This window comes from Nelusetta ayraudi, unplaced genomic scaffold (genome assembly GCF_046127955.1).
Source record: "Nelusetta ayraudi isolate G7.1 ecotype Tasmania unplaced genomic scaffold, CSIRO-AGI_Nayr_v1 ptg000004l, whole genome shotgun sequence".
Classification (NCBI taxonomy): domain Eukaryota; kingdom Metazoa; phylum Chordata; class Actinopteri; order Tetraodontiformes; family Monacanthidae; genus Nelusetta; species Nelusetta ayraudi.
In genome coordinates this window covers 4,815,001-4,832,833 of record NW_027466054.1, presented here as the reverse complement: position 1 = coordinate 4,832,833, position 17,833 = coordinate 4,815,001, and the positions used below count along the sequence as shown (strand labels likewise).

At 43.7% G+C, this 17,833-nt stretch overlaps 3 protein-coding genes across 4 annotated transcripts in view; 2 read left to right on the top strand and 1 right to left on the bottom strand.

The window, feature by feature from the left end:
• Positions 1-22: 22 nt before the first annotated feature.
• zfp91 (ZFP91 zinc finger protein, atypical E3 ubiquitin ligase) lies at positions 23-8,000 on the top strand. 2 transcript variants are annotated; one of them, XM_076045498.1, is made up of 12 exons: positions 23-915; positions 1,181-1,218; positions 1,383-1,508; positions 1,783-1,819; positions 2,079-2,186; positions 3,037-3,126; positions 3,229-3,408; positions 3,513-3,563; positions 3,786-3,864; positions 4,674-4,788; positions 4,867-4,966; positions 5,067-8,000. In XM_076045498.1, the coding sequence occupies exons 1-12, from the start codon at positions 503-505 to the stop codon at positions 6,094-6,096; spliced, it is 2,367 nt and encodes a 788-aa protein (XP_075901613.1). In that variant the 5' UTR covers positions 23-502; the 3' UTR covers positions 6,097-8,000. The 2 variants fall into 2 exon arrangements, with proteins under 2 accessions (XP_075901613.1, XP_075901607.1); XM_076045492.1 differs by having other exon boundaries at positions 24-915; positions 1,780-1,819.
• Positions 8,001-8,267: 267 nt separating this feature from the next.
• Positions 8,268-9,801, bottom strand: LOC142900942 (uncharacterized). Its single transcript, XM_076045578.1, has 2 exons — positions 9,469-9,801; positions 8,268-9,326 (listed from the first exon to the last, which is right to left on the bottom strand). Exons 1-2 carry the CDS (start codon positions 9,540-9,542, stop codon positions 8,633-8,635), a joined length of 768 nt encoding a protein of 255 aa, XP_075901693.1. The 5' UTR covers positions 9,543-9,801; the 3' UTR covers positions 8,268-8,632.
• Positions 9,802-10,870: 1,069 nt separating this feature from the next.
• The window catches only part of cntf (ciliary neurotrophic factor), an 8,130-nt gene continuing 1,167 nt past the window's right edge, over positions 10,871-17,833 (top strand). The window contains exons 1-4 of the mRNA XM_076045480.1: positions 10,871-11,371; positions 13,603-13,920; positions 14,001-16,425; positions 16,457-17,833. The exon at positions 16,457-17,833 is cut by the window's right edge and continues 1,167 nt beyond it. Of these exons, the coding sequence (XP_075901595.1) occupies positions 11,249-11,371; positions 13,603-13,920; positions 14,001-14,171 (612 nt within the window). The 5' untranslated portion in view covers positions 10,871-11,248 and the 3' untranslated portion in view covers positions 14,172-16,425; positions 16,457-17,833. The remainder of the gene's footprint in view (positions 11,372-13,602; positions 13,921-14,000; positions 16,426-16,456) is intronic.

Sequence of the window (17,833 nt, the reverse complement as noted above, 5' to 3'; positions counted from 1 at the left end):
GCCGTCAACCGGCTGCCGCCATCTTTGTAGATTTGTAAACTATATGGATAGACCTACTCCACCTGTAAAGACGACATAAACAAATCCTCATGTTGCTTACAGCTGCGTTCATGCGTTGCCGCTCCTGAACGTAGCCTCAGTTTATATTTGGCTTAAAGGAGACGCAACAAAGCGCACAAAATGGTTGCGCTCAAGGCCCGGGCGAATAAGTAGGTTTGCTATAGCTTTAAGAACGCGAAAATAGTGTCTGCTTCTTTAAAATGATATCGTAATATTGCCGAATAGGTAATTAAGAAAAGTTTTCAGTTTCTAATCAACTCATGTTTGCATTTATAATGCGTCGAACTCAACGCAACCGCAGAAAAATGTCCAACTGTTGGATATAGGCCGCCAACGAGCAAAACGTCAATTAGCCAGATGTCTTCCGTTTTTACCGCATTTGCTACTAAACCGTATTGACCACGAGCATTAATTTTTGGTCGGCGATTGTCTCCGGGCACCGATGGAGCCGGCAGGAGAGCGAAACGGAGTGGTAGAAAACGAGGACGATCCGTTGGAGGGCAAGGCCGCAATGCAGACCCCGGCCACCAGTACGACTGTTACACCGCGCAGGGGGCTCAGAGAGCGGGGGCCGGGTCGGCCGAGGTCCGGCGTCTCGGCTTCATCGGCGGACATGAACGGTGCCTCTTCGAGCCCACAGGGCTCGGGACGGGTGTTGAGGGACAGGTCGACCAGAGCGGTACCTGCCTGGCTGAAGGACACGAAGAGCGAGGAAGACGAAGAGGAGCCCAACGCGGACGCAGGTGCGACCAAGCGGAGGAAAGTTTCCAACTCGAGACGCAAGAAAAACTCGGAGTCAGCGGGTTTGGCTGAGGCGGCTGGGGGGCTGGCAGGTGACAGTCTTCAAGGAACAGCGTAAGTTTTCAGTACAGTCTCCACTTATACTGTCCCGTTAGCATACAGTGAGCCCGACCTGTGTGTCTTATCGTTGAGTTCATGCTGTTGGAAGTAAGCCTTTAGTGATGCTTATCAACACTTATATAACTCGTCAACAATTTAGCTGAATTAAACAACTTGAATCCAGTGCTGCTCCTCCCTGACCATCATACTTGTATTAAGTGATGCTGGAGGATGGCCACCAATGAAAATTGCAAATGTTGTGCTTTTTCCCTTTCTGCAGCTCCGAAAACGCCAAGAAACATGCAACTGATGCCCAAGGTAACGCGCAACATGTCTGTGGCATGCATTCTGGGCGTGAATATCTAAAGAGAGAATGAGCACGACACACAGAGCTGTGCTTGTGTGTTTCTCAGTGCTTCTCGGCATATGCTTGTCACACAGTCGATGGCACTGTGTATGTATGATTCCGTCCTTGTGTTCAGTCCCTCCAGCTCAGCCTTCCAGACGCCCCGCAGCGCAGACCCGTGCCAAGGCTGCACCTGGCAGGGCTGCCCGCAGCTCTGCCAAGCCTGTGTGCAAAACTGAACCTGGGATGGAGAATCCAGTTGGTGAGCAACCTGTTGACATTGAGCAGAGAATGGTTTGGTGGCACGTTAACTAATTTTTCACGTTGTTTTTTGAAAAAATGTTCAGCAAAATCCTTTTTGATTTATCGTGGATGATTGAGTCAACACATAGTGACAGTACTTCCTGTCATTATTTTCTTCTTGAAACTGCATTTTTAATACATTCATGGTTTTATTAATTCGTTTTACAATCAACTTTCTAGATTTCTAAAATTGAAGTGTAAAATTGTCCTCTGTTTGACACGTGCAGCAGCAGCAGCGGGAGGGCAATTACACAACAAAAAGGAAGAAATGTGAGTGTGTATTTTTTTACATGTTGGTCTACAAGTTTTTTGTTGAATCTTTTTTAACTGAATTTGGATTCAGTAAAACTGTATTGTTCTCAAAAGCTCATAATTTAGCTTCATGGTGTCTTGCTTTGACCCCATTTTGTTTGAAAAACTTTGAAGACTATAATTTAGCAACGGTGGAGTTCTTTGTGTGCTTTAAAGAGATTTGTGCAGTTGCTGAGCTTTAACCCCTGCTGTGTTTCACATCGAATGCTGTCTGCAGTAAAAAGAAAGAGGACAGAAATGATGTCACTGAGGCAGTCTTGGAGGACGACAACCCTACGCTTCAGCAAGAATCAGTAGACGGCAACGCCGAGGCTCAGAGTCAGAGGTACATACCTGGACTGTTTTTTTTTTATAGCTTTGTGTTTTTCCTTTCTTTTCAAACAAGGGGTTTGTCCTACCCTGACATGCAATGGCGGAGCTTCTTCTCTTTCTCAGAAGTGCCACTTGGTAGCGCGTGTGACTCGTCTTTACCAGCTGATGTTATGGAGGCGTGAGCATATTGTTTGTCCTTGGGATGTCCTAGTGTCTGTCTGTTTGTAGTTTTGTATGTGGCGTGACCAATGTGTTGATGTTGTATTTCCTCGTGGTTCTCTGGATGCGTTCAGGGAACCCTCTGATGTACGTAGATGACATCTTGGACAAAGTAAAAACAGGACACACCCAACGGCTAACGGATCACCTCAACACCATAGACCTCACCGGAAATGTAAAATTCACACATGAAGAAGAAATGGAACAAACCATAGCCTGCCTGGCTATATAAATGCAGACAATGGAGACCTTAAAATAAAAATCCACAGGAACCCCCCACACTCAGACAAATATCTTTTCAACGTGATATACGAAATAGCATGTCAATCATGCAATAGAACATACATCAGGGAGACTGGGAGGAACTTTAACACATGGAGAAAAGAACATCAAAAAGAATGCGAGAGAGGGAGAGGGAGACAGAAAAAGACAGGTCACACATGCCACCAAGTGACACTTCTGAGGAAGACAGAGGCTCTGCCAAAACATGTCATGGGGACAAACGGAACCCTTGTCTGAACAATAGAAAGACACAAACCTATGAAAACTGAAGACAGAATGAACACAATCACACTATATCTGTTTACTTGGTCCATTGCAGTTAGTGGAATTTTCTTTAATGTGATTTGCTCTCCTGCCTTCAGTGGTGCTGAGGAGGGAGGCGTGAGCACCGATGAAGATGCTCCATATAGAGATGACCTAAATGACCAGAGTTATGACCCAAAGGGTGAACGGTAATATCTGTTTGTGTTTGAAACTGTCACAAGTGGACTGTATATTTTTCACTTTTCATCTTAAAATTTCTACCTCTCATTTTTTATTTTTTTTTTCCTTAGGGAAGTCCCTAAGCTGAAGCGTAAAGCCCCTCTTAGTAAGAAGGATAAGAAGGAAAAGGCGCCTAAAAAGGAGAAGGAGGTTGCTGAGATTAAGGTTGAGGGTTCTGAAAATGTGGACAGCGTGGAAGATGAATTAAAGGTAGAAGAAGAAACACAGGAGGATCCAGACGGACCCAGGAAGTAAGCATGTTGTCAGCTGAAAAGTTGCAATATCAGTCTACCTTTTTCTCCTCACACCATTATTACACCAATTACGTTAACCCATTCTCCAAAATGTGTGCTAGGAGAGGACGGCGGAAAAAAGACGATAAAACTCCTCGCCTCCCCAAGAGAAGGTGAGTTTTACTTGTAAACTCTAGAATATAAATGCATGAATATCTCACGTGATTCCTGTTGCAGAGTGAAGCAAGGGATGTTTATATTCAGAAGCAAAATTCAAATATTTCAGAAAATGTGGACTAGAAAGGTGGAGCATAGATGACATTTTTAAACCTTCAAATTGCAATGCAAAGAGCTGCTGTCCACCCAGTCACGTGACCTGTGCTCTGCCCATACAGGAAGAAACCCCCCGTGCAGTACGTGCGCTGTGAGATGGAAGGATGTGGGACAGTTCTTGCTCATCCTCGCTACCTGCAGGTGTGTGTCAGTAGTTTTTCCAGAGGTGGTTCACACCTCTGTCTTAAGCGGTGTAACCACACATTGACCTTTTTGCCACTAGGTGGTTTCTCTCTTTAAAGACTGTCGATATGTAAAAACTGTGGTTGACTGTTGGAAAGCAAACAAACTAGCTATCAAAAAAATTAAACTGGGAAGTATTGTTTTTAGAGCATGAATATGAATTAATATACTCATTCTCAAATAAAGTCCAGTATACCTGAAAAGGTTATTAACGTTTTTTTTTTTTTTTTCTTTAATCAAAGTGAATACCATTTAACTTTGATATTAAAGTTAAACATATTTAACTTTTTAGCTCAAATGATTTCATTGCTGTGGTCAGAAGTGTCCACATTCACTCAGCACTTACTTACTTTCAAGAACCATTAAATGTGTGGGATGAAGGTCCCTATCGAAGTTCAGAAAATTTCTCAAAACAAACACTGCAAGTGTGAAATTAGCTTAAAACATAGCATTTCTGAAATAATGAGAGCTCCTTCCCCTCATCAAAGTAATTGATTGTGTTGCTTCGAGAATGCACTTGACAAGGTGTGATAACACATGTCCCTGTGACTTTGTTTGTCTCCATCTGTATGAAATGGTAAAGTTAAAGTCCCATGAGGCTCCTATAAATATGTGGGTTTTAAGGTCACCTTTAAAAGGAGTGGGGACGCAGTATAAAACATTTGGACATGTGGAGAAATCTCGTAATGATAAGTTAACATTACTTCTTAAAATTGTTCAGACTCTGCTGATAACACTTTCCCTACTATATCCATTTGCAAAACCAGCACCACATAAAGTACCAGCACCTGCTCAAGAAGAAATACGTCTGTCCGCATCCATCATGTGGGAGGCTCTTCCGCCTGCAGAAGCAGCTGCTGCGTCACGCCAAACACCACACAGGTTTGTACACATGCAGACGGCGATCATTTATTCGGCGAACAATGAAAGTGCATCACAGTTTTGTTTTTGCAATTGCAGACCAGAGAGACTACATCTGCGAGTTCTGTGCCCGCGCCTTCAAGAGCTCCCACAACCTGGCCGTGCATCGCATGATTCACACTGGCGAGAAGCCCCTCCAGTCAGTCACTTGTGTTTTTTAATAGTTTTGACTCTGGCATGTTTCTAACGTTCCGTTCTCAAGGTGACTCATTTTGATTTTTAACATTATTTGCCACCAGGTGTGAAATCTGCGGCTTCACGTGTCGTCAGAAGGCGTCGCTCAACTGGCACATGAAGAAGCACGACGCTGACGCCACCTACCAGTTCTCCTGCTCCATATGCGGCAAGAAGTTTGAGAAGAAGGACTGCGTGGTGGCCCACAAGGCCAAAAGCCACCCCGAGGTGCTCATCGCCGAGGCTCTGGCGGCCAACGCCGGCGCTCTCATCACCACTCCCGCCTCCCTGCTGGAGCTCTCTGGGAACCCGGCGCCGGCAGAGGTGGCCAACGCCGAGGTGAGCCAAGTGGGGCAGAGCGGACCGGCGGAGCAGCTGAGCCAGGAGGGCCCGGCCGGGCAGCAGGTCGCTCAGCAGGTGGCTAACATGGGTCACGCAGGCCAACAGGTGAGCCACCAGGTGGTTCTACTGGGACAAGACCAGAGCCTCCACACCATGCAAGTGCCCGTGACCATCGCACTGTCCCCCATCGACCCCCCGTCGCCTGCTGGCAGCCAGCAGCAGCAGCACCTTCAGCTCCAGATGCCCGTCCAGTTTGTGCAGGCCGCTGCTCAGCAGCAGCAGCAGCAGCAGCAGCAGCAGATACAGCAACTGACTCTCCATTCCAGCCCGGTGGTGACACAGCAGCAGCAGCAGCAGCCGCTCCCACCCCTTCAGTCGTACACGTCTCAGCAGCAGCAGAGCCAGGCGCCAGCGCAGATCCTCCAGATGACCTTCCAGGCCGTCGGCCAGTCCCAGGCGCACCTGCAGCAGATCCCCATCCTGGCCACCTCGCAGTCCCTCCAGGCAGCGTCCAGCACCCCGCTGCTTGCCCCGGCCCACTGCCAGCAGCAGGGTGCCGGCTCGGCCAACGGGGACGGTTTCATCCTGGACAATCCGGTGCTTTCCTCCACCTCCTCTTCGCAGCAGCAGCCGGTCGGCTCCCTCCAGCAGGCAGCAGCTGCCGGGGAGGACAGGGTGGTGTGGGAGCCGGTGGGACAAGGTGAAGTCCTGTCAGACGCCACGGAGAGACACGTGCAGCAGGCGCTTATGTAAAACCAAGAGCATAACCACAGAAACCCTCCTCCTCCCTCTAGCTATGTACTTGACAAGTGACCTGCCACACTGTACCACAATATTTTAAGTAAACGTAGGATCACCAATGTATTAATACCTGTTCACCCATAATAGTCATATATGGTAGCTTTTTAGAGAATCTCTATCAGGGAACTATCTGTGTGTGTCTGTACGTTGTCGCCTTTGTACATACGTCCCGTTAAGTGAGCTTAAGGTCCTTGCACACCTGGAGAGAATTCGCAAGAATAATTTACTCTTTTTTTCTTTTTAAACCTCTCGAAGTCAATGCAACCTTACACACTGGCAGCCAATTTCCGTGGAGCGAAAAAATAACACCGTCTGTTATTTTTTTGCTCTTGTGTCGAATTTTGCGGAGGCGAAAAGGGTAGCTGGACCTCTGACCAATCAAAATGATGTTGGTATGTCCATGACGTCACATCAAAACTCCGGTAACGTTCTCTCCCTCCGCAAACGTGGAGCCAGTTGACGGAGCAATCCATCAAATTGTCCAAAATACTGGCAAAATTTCACAGGGTAAAATTTGAGCCCCTGGTGTAGAAGGCGGTGGTTCATTTTAGACACGTAAAGCAAAACTTCTAAGTCACCAGACTTAAAAAAAAACAAAAAAAAAACAATTTTATTCCTTTGTTTAAATCTGTTGTGAAAAGCCTTCTAAATTATAAGCACATTAAAAAAAAAAAAACTAAAAACATCTTTTATGGCAACAGGAACTTGAATACTGTGGTCAAGGAAACTGTAACCGTCGCTTCTTAACTAAACATTTAGTATCTTCCACCTGCGCCGCTGCGTAATCACCTGACCTATATATCCACCTGAAGCACACAACACAACCTCTCAAGACAGGAAAAAACTAAAATTATAATTAACAATTTTAGCAATTCAATAAGCAGAATACACATGTCCACTATAAACTAAGGTACTAGGCATACGAAAGTCTTTTAATTACATTACTTTAAGTCAACGGCTGCAGCACCTCTCTCAAGAACAATATTGTGTGTACCCAAAGACTTCTATTCTTTCCTTTTTAATCCAACCATCACCAGGACACCATCCCTTGAGGGTGTAGTTGACTCCGCTGTTTCAAAAGAAAGAGCTTAGTGAATTTTATACGCATATTCGCCTCGCGCTTGATGTGTCTAGGAAAAATTCACCTTTTGCCCGGTGTGCAAGGACCTTTAGTCTTCTGTTTGAGCGCGTTGATGCCGAAGTAATGTCACAGAGCTGTTATACTGAAATAATTTTTGCATACCTCGTAGTTTATACAGCACATGGAAATGCCAAGCAAGTGGCATCAAGTTCCAGTTAAAACAAATATAACATTTTTAGTTTATGTGTTATGGCAAAATTCACATTGGAAAGCTGTGAACAGTGCCCCCATACATGAAGGGAGAGAGAGAAGTTGTGTTTTATCAAATAGGCAGCTGTTTTTAACTTGTGGTTTGAATCTAACGTAGTCTTTTTTTCTTTTTTTTTAAGTTTAAAAGAAATTGCAGAACAGCAGAAACCATTTGAAATGTTCAAATCTGCTCAAAGGACACTGTCCACTGTGTCAATGTCAATGATTGGCTGCCAGTGGACCTGAAAAGATTTATTACACCTACTATGTAAATGTACTACTATCCTTATTTGTAGCTTGTAAAGTGTTAAAAATCACATTTAAATCTCACAAAACAGTAAAGCACAGTCAAAGAAGTAGTCGATATCAAATTCTGTCAATAACCCTCTTGTAAAGATGACAAAAGCTAAACTGAAAATTTTAATTTTGGTTTTTAACTCTGCCCCCTTTTTAGTCATTTTTAGAAAGTGTGACACTGCAAACACAAATGTTCATTTATATGTTGTAAATAAACGTGTTAACAATTTTCCAAAGTTTATTACTGACAGTTTTACATAGTCTGTAAAACTAAAACCATCCTACAGATACATTCTTGTCTTTCACCAGTTAAGCTGCAGATAAATCATAAACAGCATGTTTCATAGTTTAATTAACATCTCGTGTTCAAAGAGAAGCCGTAAAGTGTGATTATTTACACAGGTGGGGCAGTACATGATCAAATAAAAAACACAGATCTATATATTGAGCCATGTTGAAGTCACAATAACTTTTTACCCATTAATAATCAATAATCAATTTTCTTTTTTTGTTTAACATTCTGACAGGATCCACTTGTATGGAGGCATTGCTCCTGTGTTTTGTGATTTTTGTTCCCGTCATTTCAAAGCTTTTACACAGAAAAGAGGCACACTGCAAAACAATGATCCTCGGAGTCACCTTTCCGAGGTGGATTTTACAGAATGCTACTACATTTTAAACACTATGCCTTTAAGGAATGGCCCAAACTGCTTGAGTAAGAACAAAAACACACGCTATTAATGGGGATATCAGTCATATACCAGCGAAGTAACCCTGAGTCTTTAATTTGTAACACAATAGTAACTTTACAGTGTCTATAACCAAGGGTCAACCTGTGCATCATATCCCTCAACACGTCCATCAGGACATGTTCATGCGCTCTCTGCTCCGCTGCGTAGCGTACTGTTTCATAGCTCGTTTCGGGGGAATCAAAGTGTTGCTCAGTCCAACCCTCCTCTTCTTCATCTGTCCTCCTGATTCTTCCTCTTTAGTTTCTTGCTGCTGGAGTTTCATGGATCCCCCACCACGCACGACATCCTCGTTGGACTCTGCCTGATCAGACCCCTGTGTTTCCCCCCTTAGAGTTGGGTGACAGTCCGTGGGCATGGCTGGGCTCTGGAGGTCGCTGTCGTGGGCAAACTTGCACTTGATCCCGAACCTGCACTTTCCATCCTTCCTGTACGACACGCACACCTTTTTGCCTCCGATCTGAGCTGGTTTAGTGTGCACGGTGAGGGGGACGTGTTTCTGCAGGGCGCTGAGTCTCTGATCCGCTTGAGCTTTGAAGGGGTTGGTGAACACGCTGCTGCCGGAGCAGGTGTTTAGTGAAGGAGGTGGTAGTTTGTTGGGGTTTCGGGAGTACAGGGAGGGAGCGGGAAAGCTGGGTCTGCAGGATGCATTAGACGCCGGTGTCTTGGAATTACGCGGTGGTGAAGAGGAGGGCTCTGGGTCCCCTTCCTCCTGGCCGGAGTCGCTGGACCCCGAACCAGCCTCGAGCAATAAGTTACGCGTCCTTCTGACAGGCGAAACTTCACCAGCCGCCTCTTTGACGGGACTTGAGAAACAGAAAAGCAGAGATATAAGATCATCGAATCACAAGCACGGGATCATATTGTGCGGCTAGTGTTTGCGACCTCCGGGTGCGGGACTGCTTCCTGTCAAGTGAAATAAAGTAGTTTCAAACCAGGGGGTCTTACCGTGCCTGCGCGCTAGTATTATCTTCATCGCTGTCAGACTCTGAAGACAATCCGTAGCCGACGAGAGAGTTCATCGTACCTCAAAATGTTATCACGCTCAGGCTAACTAGCGTGACCTTAGCTTCTGCGCGATTTCAAAATCACAATGTTATTTCTCGCCCTTTCTGTACCGTTTTGTGAAGCGTTACGTATATTACATTAAAAGCTGATACACGTTTAAAGATTCACGTTTTCACTGAGTTAAAAGAAAGAAAGAAAGAAAAAAATTAGCAACGTTTGCGCCATTGCTAGCCGTCGGTGAAGTGGTTAGACTAGCTTGAATATGTGGTAGCTAACACTGGCACCTGCTGTACCGGCGTTGTATTACACTCCTAAATCACCAGCAGTCGAGGCTGAGTTGAACATGTCTGAACATTGCCCATTTAAACAGTTTTTAAATGGATAATGTTTTTTTAAACTCTTATTTAATAAGTCTTACTTTTTTTTGGCAATGTCATAATATATCCTTAAAAATATCCTGTACATGATAAAAACAAAAACAAAAACAAATGTAGGCACAACAACAAAACATCACATTATGGAAGTTTGAAATCACATCCATTTTTAATAGAAAACCAGATTATTTAGGCCATTAATTAGATTTGAAAAATCTTTGACTGCCCATCAGTCCGAAGGGCAAAGGTCATTGGAATAATAATCATCTACATCATTTGTAACAATGTGTACAAAAACAAAACAAATTGCTAATTTGTCTGGACAGACATGCTGATTTGTCTCATCCAAGTAAAATCGCAGGCCACACTGATGGCAGCTGCATTCTGTTTCGAAGTGCTTGGGGGGCATTTGGCATTTGGCTCACGATCATGGCTTCCTGGCAGTTGAAACAGAATAAACTCATCACCACTGTCACTGGTTACACCTGTTCTCTCTTGTCCTCTTCTGTTGTTCTAAGGAAAAGGTCAAAGTGATTATCATTCATAATTATATTGTCATATTTTAGTTACACTTTAAATCACTCACTGATATGGTCGCATTCTATTTAATTTCTGAATTTGAAGGACCAAGTTTTATCTCTATACATACAGATTTATTAATAGCCTGGATAAAGCAAAGGGTCGAAGCTCTGGAACGTTTAACCTTCTTTAAATAATTTACTCTTGCGCGGTTTCCGAACTGACTTTAAAGAAAACGTTTTTGTACGAGCAAGTTGTACGAGCAACTCTCTAATCGGTTCGCCACGTTATTTTTTCATAGGGCAACAAAACACATTTAGAAACAAAATAATGTAAAAACACCAGCTGTCGAACTTAATTGGCTCCGTCCGCATCCTGCTTAAATTTAGCCCATCTCTTCCAGTAAACCTGATAAGCTCCTCATGAATAACTAACAGCGCTCTCCCCTCCTCCTTTCCTTCCTTCCTTCCTTCCTTCCTTCCTCTCCGCCCCCGTTCGTCCCGTTAAATTCCTCATGGCTGGCATCAGGTTGCCCGGGGCAGAGCAAGGCGTTAGCCACAGCGCACACGCCAAGCAGCAGCAGAGGCGCGCAGGTTTGGTCAGACGGAGGAGCCGCGCCGTCACCGAGAGAAACCCGCAACAAGTGTGACCGCGGACCGCGTCACTGCTGGGATGACGCCGTAGAACCCGCTGCGGGACGGACAGACAGACACATCCGCGGTGGAGTTTGTCAAAGTCGTGCGGAAGCCTGTTGCTTTTCTGTTAGGGAAAAAGAAAAGTGCGCCTGCGTGTTTCCGACAGAGGCGCTTTGCTGCTTTGGAGGTCCGATGGCGACCAGGCGAACCACCAGACGCTTGACGGGCTCGGAGCCGAGCAGGACCACCGGGGCCCGGGCCGCTGCCATCGCCGAGCAGTTGCGTCACGAGTGCTCCATCCTGCTGGAACTATATGTGAGTACAGTTGTATAGTTGGACTTATTGATCCCACTGGTACCAGTGTGTGTGTGTGTGTGTGTGTGTGTGTGTGTGTGTGTGTGTGGAGGGGGGGGGGGGGGGGGGCGTGTATGTCACCACCAGTATAATATGTGAATATGTGCCTGTATGTCAGGAAAAGTAGGCCAAGGTTAAACAGAAATTAATAGTCTCTCTCTCTCTCTCTCTCTCTCTCTCTCTCTCTCCCTGTCGAGAAAGTAACACACACGCCCGTCAGTTTTTCTTTTTTTTGTAGGCGTCGGTGTGACTGCACGTTTGCAAGGAGACGCAGACGATGCATGCACTGGTGTGAGTGGAAAATTGGAAGGAAGAACGAATGAAAGGGATGCATGCAACAGCAAGATAAAACGTGCGTCTGTGTTCTTTTGGAGAGGGGGGTGGGGTGGGGTGGGGGTCAGAGGAAAACTATCTTTAGGGCAGCAGGGTTAAGAATGGAAGTGAACTTTCTTGGAATCCAAGACATGGGCGTTTTGTGTTTCTTGTTTGTCCCTGGAACAGCAACAAAAAAAAGCTCAAGAGCGTGCGTACAAAGCACTTCATCTCTTGTCCAGTGTCTTATTGCCACTCGGTGTGAGAATGACTGGTTGTTAAAACCTGTTGATTTAATGGCAAGTCCCTGCCTCCATGTGCCAGCATGCAAAAAGTGGCTCAACGTGTAACTTCATCCACTCGGCTCCCGGGAGTTGGCTTTGCATTCTTTGCTGTGCCTTTCTTCGCCAATATTCTCCTGGCAGTTTCACGGTCACTGTTTAATGTTTAAAATATTTCCTGGAGGTACTGCAACAGGTAGGGGCCTAATAAACACCTTCCTGTGAAGTGATTAGATATGTCTTAGCCTGCCGCAGTGACATTTCTGCATATGCCCCTCCCCCTTTCTCACTGTGCCTTGAGGAACTAGTTCTAAAATCCAGGACACATTTATTATTTTCTGCTACTGTTAGCGATTAGGTCCACTTTTACACTGACTGATACCATCTTGCAGGCAGATTTTGGGTCTGTTTTTTGGCAAAAATGTTGCAGAATAGCCTTTGGATTTATCTCCATCTGCTGAACGGAACGCAGAAGCATTTGTCAAGAGCAGTCAAAACTTGTTATTGGACGAATGTTTTGTCCATTATGTTTGAATTAACGAATCACATTTTTCACAAGCTAAATTGTTTTTGGTGCATCGGGAATACCTTTGGTAGAACCTATGCTCAGTAGTGTTAAACTAAAAAAACATCCTTAAAAGAGTTGGTAATAAAGAAAAAATGCTGTTCTATAAAGCCATTAGTATATATATTTTTGCTCTCCTTTTAATGAGCAAATGGCAGCCAGATGCTTACATCGCAGGTCAGAATGCATGCTAACATCTGTAGCAGCAGTAGCTAGGCATGCAACCACTTTTTCTTCAGAGGCTTTTAGGTTCAGTTCGGAGCAGTTCCTGGGTTCCTGGGTTTGTCGAAACTGAAATCCACCTGACAATTTGTATAATTCAATGCAGTTTTTTTTTAGACTGACTGGAAAACTCTTTATTGGCAGTTTACATAAAGGGTGAATACAATACGTTGAAATCTCTGAAAATCTGCTGCTGTTCAGCTTGCAGTGGCACATATTTATCATTTCTAAATGCTTGGGGTCAAGGAGATTATTATTATAGTTATTGTTGTTGTCGTTGTCATTATCAGCAAGTCATGGGGAAAATGTAAGAGACAGGTTTCCTTTATAAATGTTATATGTATTTTTTTGTGTTACAATTTGTGGTGAGCCAGGCACTGACGGGAGCACGGGAGCAGGAAGGAAGAGAAGATATGTCTTTCACCAACCACCTTTATTGCAGACTCATGGGGCTTTTGTGTTGTTTTAACCTTTTAGCTGCGATCTTATAAATCACTGTGTGAATCGAGCCAAGCCTTAACGCCCCCTCAAAGGGAGTTTTTTTGCTCAGTTGTACAAACTGTTTTTTGAACGCGTGCGAATTAACCCGAAAAGACATTCCTTGAGGATTAGGAGGAAATCCCTGTTGCCTCGCGGACAAATATCTCCACTGCTCTGCCAAAGTCTCTCCCTGTAGCGGCGTCAGTGTGGTTTTGGACTCTAACTGGAAACATTCTTCAGTCTCCCACTTTGTGCGAGCCCTCCTCCTCATTGACATTTTCTCTTTTACATCACCTCTCTTTTCTCCCCTCTGGATCGTCCCCCTTTTTAAGAAAAAGAAGGAGAGTTTCACCCCAGACATCTTGGTGGCGGACGGCCGCCTGGTCTCCGTCCCACCTCCCTCCTCCCAGCTGGACGCCAGGGACAAGCTGTGGTGCGTCCACTCGGCGCTGCTCCAGTGCCACATCCTGATGGAGCGCGCCATCGCCAAGGAGGAAGCTGAGCTGAGCGGAGGCAAGAGAGCCGATTACGAGACCCAGAGAAAGATGGTGAAGGACAGACTGTCGCTGCTTCTGATCAACACCGGGGAGCTGCTCAGAGCCATGGACGGCACCGCTGCAGTGCAGACCCCCAGCGTGGACGGGTTGGAGGTGAGTGGACGGAGGTGATTGGGTGATTCATCAAAACAAAGGTCGAGCCCTTCAAATCTCCACCTGTCCTTGTTATGCAGTTGAACAGTCCCACTGCTCTGTTTGAGCTGAAGGTCTGGGTGTACCGCATCTTCAGAGAGGTGGACTACTGGACCAGGACGGCTGTGAGCGTCTTGCAGGCTCTGCCCTCGGCCACCACCAAAGAGAGAATGATGACCACGCGAGTCAGGAGCGTGAGAAGCACCCGCTGACGACCCGTATGTGTGTGTACGTGAGTGCGTAACTGTGCTTTTTGAATGTAAGAGGAACAGCGGAGAGGAAGAACTATCGTGTCAAGAGCAGTGGGTGAGGCCGGGAAGCACCCCGCACAGGAGTAGAGGGGTGAGACAGGCAGGGAGAGAGAAATAGTCACACCTGATTTCTATTTTATCACTAAACTTTATATTTATTGTTTATTTGTATTTTATTTCTTCCATTAATTTTCTTTCTTTCTTTCCTTGGAACACAATTAACATGACTGATTTATACCCAGTGTGGAAAGGAGGATTTTGTTTTTTGTTTTTTCCCCCCACCTGGTGATGTTAGTCATGTTTATGCATTCCCTTGTAATAGCCGAGTTATTATTTAAGATATAGTGCTAAGTTGTAGAGCAGGTGATGCTGGAAGAACCAGCAAGGGACGCATTATTGAAGAAAATGAGGCCATTTGAATTCATGTTGTTACCAGACTCGGGCTCCAGTGTGCGTGGTTTTTAATACTGTGGACATAAATCATTCCTTGGAGATTATCATGCGGGAATTATCTCTGTTACAATGGACATTGCATGTCAAACAGCACCCTCTAGTGTTTTCTCGGTGTTCTTACAAATAAGTATTGCAATTTTTTTTCTTTCCTTTTTCAGCAACGTTTAAAAGGTCAATTCACCAATGAATTTTCTATTTTTTCGAAAAACAATTGTACAATTTATCAATACTGAAATATCTGTAAACAGCCATGGGGATTAGAAAGCGAAGAGTGCAGCTCATGTTGGTAGATTTTAATGGCACAACATAAAAAACAAAAGAAACATTTGAACAAAAAAGAAACGTGGGAAATGATAATAATGATCAACTTATCCATGACAAAGAGTCTAATGAAATAAAAAAAAAATTAAATTGTTTGTTTGCTACATTATACTAAAAGAGGGATGTATGCCTGAAAAATAATTTATTATCCGTTTGGGGGCAGCTGCAACATGAAGTAGATTCTGTGATCATGCACTAGAGAGATTCATCAATTTAATCCAATCAGGTCATTATTCGCTCGTCACTCTAAATAAAGCAGCACAACTAATGACATCAACATCAGCCAAAGACTTAATTAATCTTCATGATACACAAAGATTAGGAATAGAAATACGAGGAGATAAAGACACTGGAGATTGAGGCCTTTGCTTAAATGAACAGTAAGGAACTCGCAGACTTTAAGTATAGACCTTCGTGTTAGGAAGTAGCTGTTCAAGGGAGAAGCGTTTTTTTTGTTACCATTTCATTTCAGACTTTAGTGCCGTGTGCTGTGTTTGGTGGTTGATGCACTGGAAGGACAAACAGGGTACTGTTAAGACTTGCATGAACAATATCAGTGAAAGGTAAATTACCCTATTTTGGTCATTTAAACTTCAATGAGGTATTGGCGGCACCAAATATAAAGCCTGTGGGGGAAAAAAAAGCAGAAATGCATTCAGAATATTGAACAGTACTGCATGACAATTCTATTTTCAATTTACTGAATATTACCACAAGGTTTTTTTCTGTGCTTGTGTCCTTTTCATGCAAATTAATAACTCCTGCTGGATGACTCCGCATGTGTTAATTTTCATTTGCCTTTCCGCTATTTATAGTCATTTTTAACTGATCTAATTTATTCCAGTGTGCTGCCCCACTATTGGCTTCAACGAGTAGGTCCTAAGTTCAGCCCTCTTGCTGCAGATAGCAGAATTGCAGTCCTGTGTTTACATTTCTTAATTGATTGATTGATTGATTCTTTTTACCGTTTTGTTTTTATTCCACTGAGTGTTTTCTCTCCAACATAGTTCATCCCAGCACTGGGTGACCTCTCGGTTGACCTCTGCTACAGGCAGATATAGCTGTAGCTGTAGGCAAATGGCTTAAGGCACAAAGAGAGGATTACAACTGTCACATCTGTGTATGTGCAGCAGTCACACTGTAGATAACACTGCACCAACTGAACATGTCGAAACAGTAGTGAGATGTTTACATTGTAATGCATCTGCCCTTTATCCCAAACCAATTGTGTGCAATTCATCGATAATAATTCCTTTCTTGGCTCTATAAAATCTCTTTACATTCAGTAATTATTGCTTAATTGTTGACTCGCTTCATCAGCCTTTGTTGAATAAATCTTAATTTTAAATGCAGAGGCCATTAAGAAATCAATTAGAAAATCAAAGATTTTGATAAATTCTGACATCCTCTCTGACTTTCTCTCCCACACACCAACGCAGGTGTTGGTAAAACCGATAGGCCACAGCAGCAAGGTCAGTAACACTGGTTTTTACCTTTTCGCGTTTTTGCATTTAGTTTTACTGCCAGAGAGGAAAACAAATGGCTTCTATTCCGCATTTTATAGTTGTTCAATTCTTAAGAGCTTTATGTCAGACATAGAGCTATGATTTTAGCATAAAAATATGTCTGTCTCTGAATTGGAGTAAGGGAATATAGATTCAATGTGCAGCATAATCTCATAATTTGTAATGAGATCTTTCATTGTGCCACAGTGTATCGTGAATCTCCTGCTGCACGTAAAGTAATATGTGTTAATGCATTTATTTTTTTTTTAAAGGAGTTCGATCTGATTTGCATTTGTGTTTGAAAGTGCAACAGGAGTCTCAATATGAAGACTGAGGGGGTTTGAAATGCAGTAGATGCTCAGAGACTGCAGTGATTCATGGAGACATACTAATTACAGATCCGCAAACACTTTCATCAGTTTCATCTGTTTTGACTGGTTTGGTAAATCATTCATTATTTTAAAGGTCAAAAAGGTTAAAGTCCCCAAAAACTGTCACATAGCTTTGCATGTGAATAGTGTTTTACCCAATGAGGGAGCCATGAGCAGCTGCGGCGTCGCACTTGGAAATCATTTGCTGATCAAACTTCCAGACCATATTTGATGGCCTTGGGTACAGTTTAGAGTCCCGCATTATGACTCCCAAGTCATTTCCTGTATGATCTTTCTTTTTCCCCCCTAGACGATCAGCTTAGGTCATCCCATTAAGACCTGTCTCTGCTATAACAATACTAAGTGATATGGTACGAATATTTGGCTTGTTGATAAAATTTTGCTTTAGCTGCTTTTAGCACACTAAGCAGAATGAAATTTGTAAACGCATTGTATTGTATGGCCAGGCATATTTCCTGTTTGTACACTTTCAATTTTTTTTTTTTTTTTACTCTTGGTCATTTTGTTTCAATAAAATCTTATTAGACATGCCTACTGTACAGGCCACAGTAACGCACAGTCCGAAAGACATATGAGGTCATGGGCATGTTCAGTGTCTGTTTACTTGTTGTCAGTGACACAAGGGGCAGGTTGGCTCTGCAACACATGTGCATTTCACTGAGGAAAATAAAATCATAATTTTAGACTCTTATTATTATTGTTTGGTCTCTTTTTATTTTATCAACTTAAATACGCCTAAATCTGTCTACATGTCACTGTGACTAATTTCTTGGAAGTGTATTGTTAATCTTGAATCATCAGCGTGACACTGTCATCCTCTCCTAATCTGATTTCTGTGGTGGCCTCTGAAGGTTACGACATTTCGAAAAATCGAATACGCATGCACCAATTTGATAACGCACAACATGGAAGTGTCCTGCAGCACAGTCGGCACTTGGGTTTGATAGCAGGT

Coding starts and splice junctions, on each gene's coding strand:
- LOC142900942 (XM_076045578.1), bottom strand. CDS start 9,542: ATGAACTCTCTCGTCGGCTACGGATTGTCTTCAGAGTCTGACAGCGAT. Junction 9,327..9,468: donor AATACTAGCGCGCAGGCACG/GTAAGACCCCCT, acceptor CTGTTTCTCAAG/TCCCGTCAAAGAGGCGGCTG.
- zfp91 (XM_076045492.1), top strand. CDS start 503: ATGGAGCCGGCAGGAGAGCGAAACGGAGTGGTAGAAAACGAGGACGAT. Junction 3,409..3,512: donor GATCCAGACGGACCCAGGAA/GTAAGCATGTTG, acceptor AATGTGTGCTAG/GAGAGGACGGCGGAAAAAAG. Junction 3,865..4,673: donor CTCATCCTCGCTACCTGCAG/GTGTGTGTCAGT, acceptor TTGCAAAACCAG/CACCACATAAAGTACCAGCA.